Below are 2,595 nucleotides of genomic sequence, written 5' to 3'. Positions count from 1 at the left end.
GAGTGAACTGGGGGGCAGAGGTTGGACAGGGAGAAAAGTGCAACAATGAATGAATGGAAATCCAAAGTCTCTGTAAATTTTCCATTGAAATTAATAATAAAAACAATTTTCTTTCAAAAAAAGAATGGAATCCCAGAACTCTTAATTGTCCTCATGTGAAATCTATGCACAGAACCAACAGAATAAGGAGACATTTCGTGGTTTAAAATCAGGAAAGTGTGTGTCAGGGTTATATCTTCTCTATACCTATTCAGTCTATATACTGAGCCAATTGTTTGAGAAACTGAACCATATGAAGGAGAGTGTGGCCTCAGAATTAGAGGAAGAGTCATCAGAAACCTGTATTATGCATTTGACACAAGTGGTGTAGAAAATCAAAGACTACAGCGTTCAGTAGCGATTACATCTTGACATCAAGGAAACAAAATTCCTCACCAGTGGCCTAATAGGCAGTCTCCTGGTTGTTGTTGTTGTTGTTATTTGCCATTGAATCACCTGTGACCCATAGTGACCCTTTCTACAGCAGCTCTGAACCCTTCCCTGTCCTGAGCCAGTCGCACTAATTCCAATACACCAAACCCCATTGCCCCGTCACTGTATCAGTCCCTCTCATCTGGGGTCTTCCTCTCCTGTTCTGTCCCTCCACCCTTCCAAGCATGACGTCCTTCTCCAAGGACCAGTCTCACCTGGCCATGTACCCTAAGTATGTGAGATGCAGCCTTGGAATCCTTGCCTCCAAGGAGCAGCCTGGGTTAACCCTCTCCAGGATGAACTTGGAAAAAGACCTCATGCTGGGAACGGTAGGAGGCCAGTGAAGGAGAGGGAGACTCTCAAGGAGCTGGACTGGAGCATTACGGGCAGGATTTCAGTAGGTTGTTCGTGGCGTCGAACTTGACTCACTTTTTGGTGTGTGTATATATAAGCAATTACTTACTTTTGTATAAGAAGAGTATAATGGTAAGAAAACAATTAATATGAAAACATGTATTATTGTGTCATATGTTATTAGAATAATTCAATGTTTGTTAGGTTTGTATGAAGAGACAGTTCAGAATTTTTCTTATTTTTTACATTTCAGGGAGAAACACATCTTATCTTTCCCAAAAAAGCATCAGTGGAGCAGCTGCAGAAAATTCGTGACCTGATTGCCGTGGAGAGAAGTAGCATTTTGGATGGATCTGATAAAAGCCACAGGGCGGAATTATCTCAGCAACCCACAGCCTCCGCCCAGCCTCCTGCAGTGCAGCCTTCAGACGCTGCCGGGTTGAGCCAGCGTCCGGGTCATGGTGAAGGGCAGTCACCCGCTGCCCCGGCGGCGGCACCGACGGTAATGCTCCCCTTCAGTCTTCCTCAGCTGTTTGTTGCCCTGTGTTGAGACAGAAGAGCTTTGGGAGGGGTTATCATTTACTCCGTGTCCCAGTTCTTCCTTTTTAGAATTCTGCACTTTCAAACTTTCTCAGATTTTTTTCAAAAAGTGTTACGTCCATAGGAAAAAAAAAGGCATTTATTTATACTTTTAAATCTTCTTGCTTGTTTGTAAGATTTATGGTTTGTTCAATTTAGTATTTATACATGTGCTGCCTTCATGCTTAAATCATTTACAGAAATTAACACACACCTTTAGCTTGCTACACAGTGGTACGCCCATCAAATTAGCAGTTGGATTTCTTCTACTACATTAGTACTTTGGGCCTAAAATTTGCCTCCGTGGGGTTATTATGTTATTAACAGATTAGTAACAGATGTCTGGGTGGTTGTATATGTAATACATTGCACTACTAACAAAAAGCCTCAAATCCGTTAGTTGCTTCAAGGGAGAAAGATGGACAGTTTTTTCCAGTAAAGGTTTACAACCATCGGAAAACTGATGGAGGGTCACTGTGAGTAGGAACTGAATCATCCCAGTGAGTTAACTATCATCAACACCTCTGTTCAATTAAAAAGAATTAACTTCTTCTGGTTTAAGGTAAAGACTGATGTATATTAGTATGCTGATAATGGATACTCACAAATGAGTGACATTTCACGGTTAGCATACACAGACATGCTTTGGAAGAACTGCAGTCAAACTTCTGATGTCTGACAGTCGTTCTTGGTGATCTGAATGGTTCTAATACTTGTCATCAGGTTGAGTCCCTTAACAATCCTCCATCGAGTTTCCGCAATTATGCGTCAAAATTGGAAGAGGTGTACATCTTACTGATGGCCTTGACCCACCAGAAATGCCTGGCCTTTAGGTCAGCAGCACAACTTGGCTACAAACTGTAGTTGTGAGGTGCCCATCGAGTCGATTGTGACTCATTTCAACCTTGTGAGCAATGCCTCTGAGCTTTGCCCAGCCCTGAGCCAACTTCACCCTATCAGACACTCCTGTCCCCCCGTTGCCACAGTCACCGTGTCAGTCGACCCTGGCCCGAGATCTTTCTGTCATGTGCTGACCCTCCACCCTCTCAAGCATGATGTCCTTCTCCAAGGACCGGTCCCTCCTGGCAACAGGCTACACCACCTTAAATGTTCACAGTTGTTAGGAAATTACCCTGTTTACAACAGCGTCTTTGAATAACGGTCTTTAAAGGCCCTTCTAAACTTTTTTTT

General features: G+C 43.1%; 1 protein-coding gene across 1 annotated transcript in view; it reads left to right on the top strand.

The window, feature by feature from the left end:
• NGLY1 (N-glycanase 1) overlaps window positions 1–2,595 on the top strand; it is an 89,607-nt gene that overhangs the window by 25,892 nt on the left and 61,120 nt on the right. Inside the window, exon 3 of the mRNA XM_006883353.1 lies at window positions 1,079–1,327. Coding sequence (XP_006883415.1) covers window positions 1,079–1,327 — 249 coding nt within the window. The remainder of the gene's footprint in view (window positions 1–1,078; window positions 1,328–2,595) is intronic.

Source organism: Elephantulus edwardii, unplaced genomic scaffold (assembly GCF_000299155.1).
Source record: "Elephantulus edwardii isolate Elephantulus edwardi_28Jun2011 unplaced genomic scaffold, EleEdw1.0 scaffold00027, whole genome shotgun sequence".
NCBI classification, from domain to species: Eukaryota; Metazoa; Chordata; class Mammalia; order Macroscelidea; family Macroscelididae; genus Elephantulus; species Elephantulus edwardii.
This window is presented reverse-complemented; position numbering and strand designations above follow the sequence as displayed.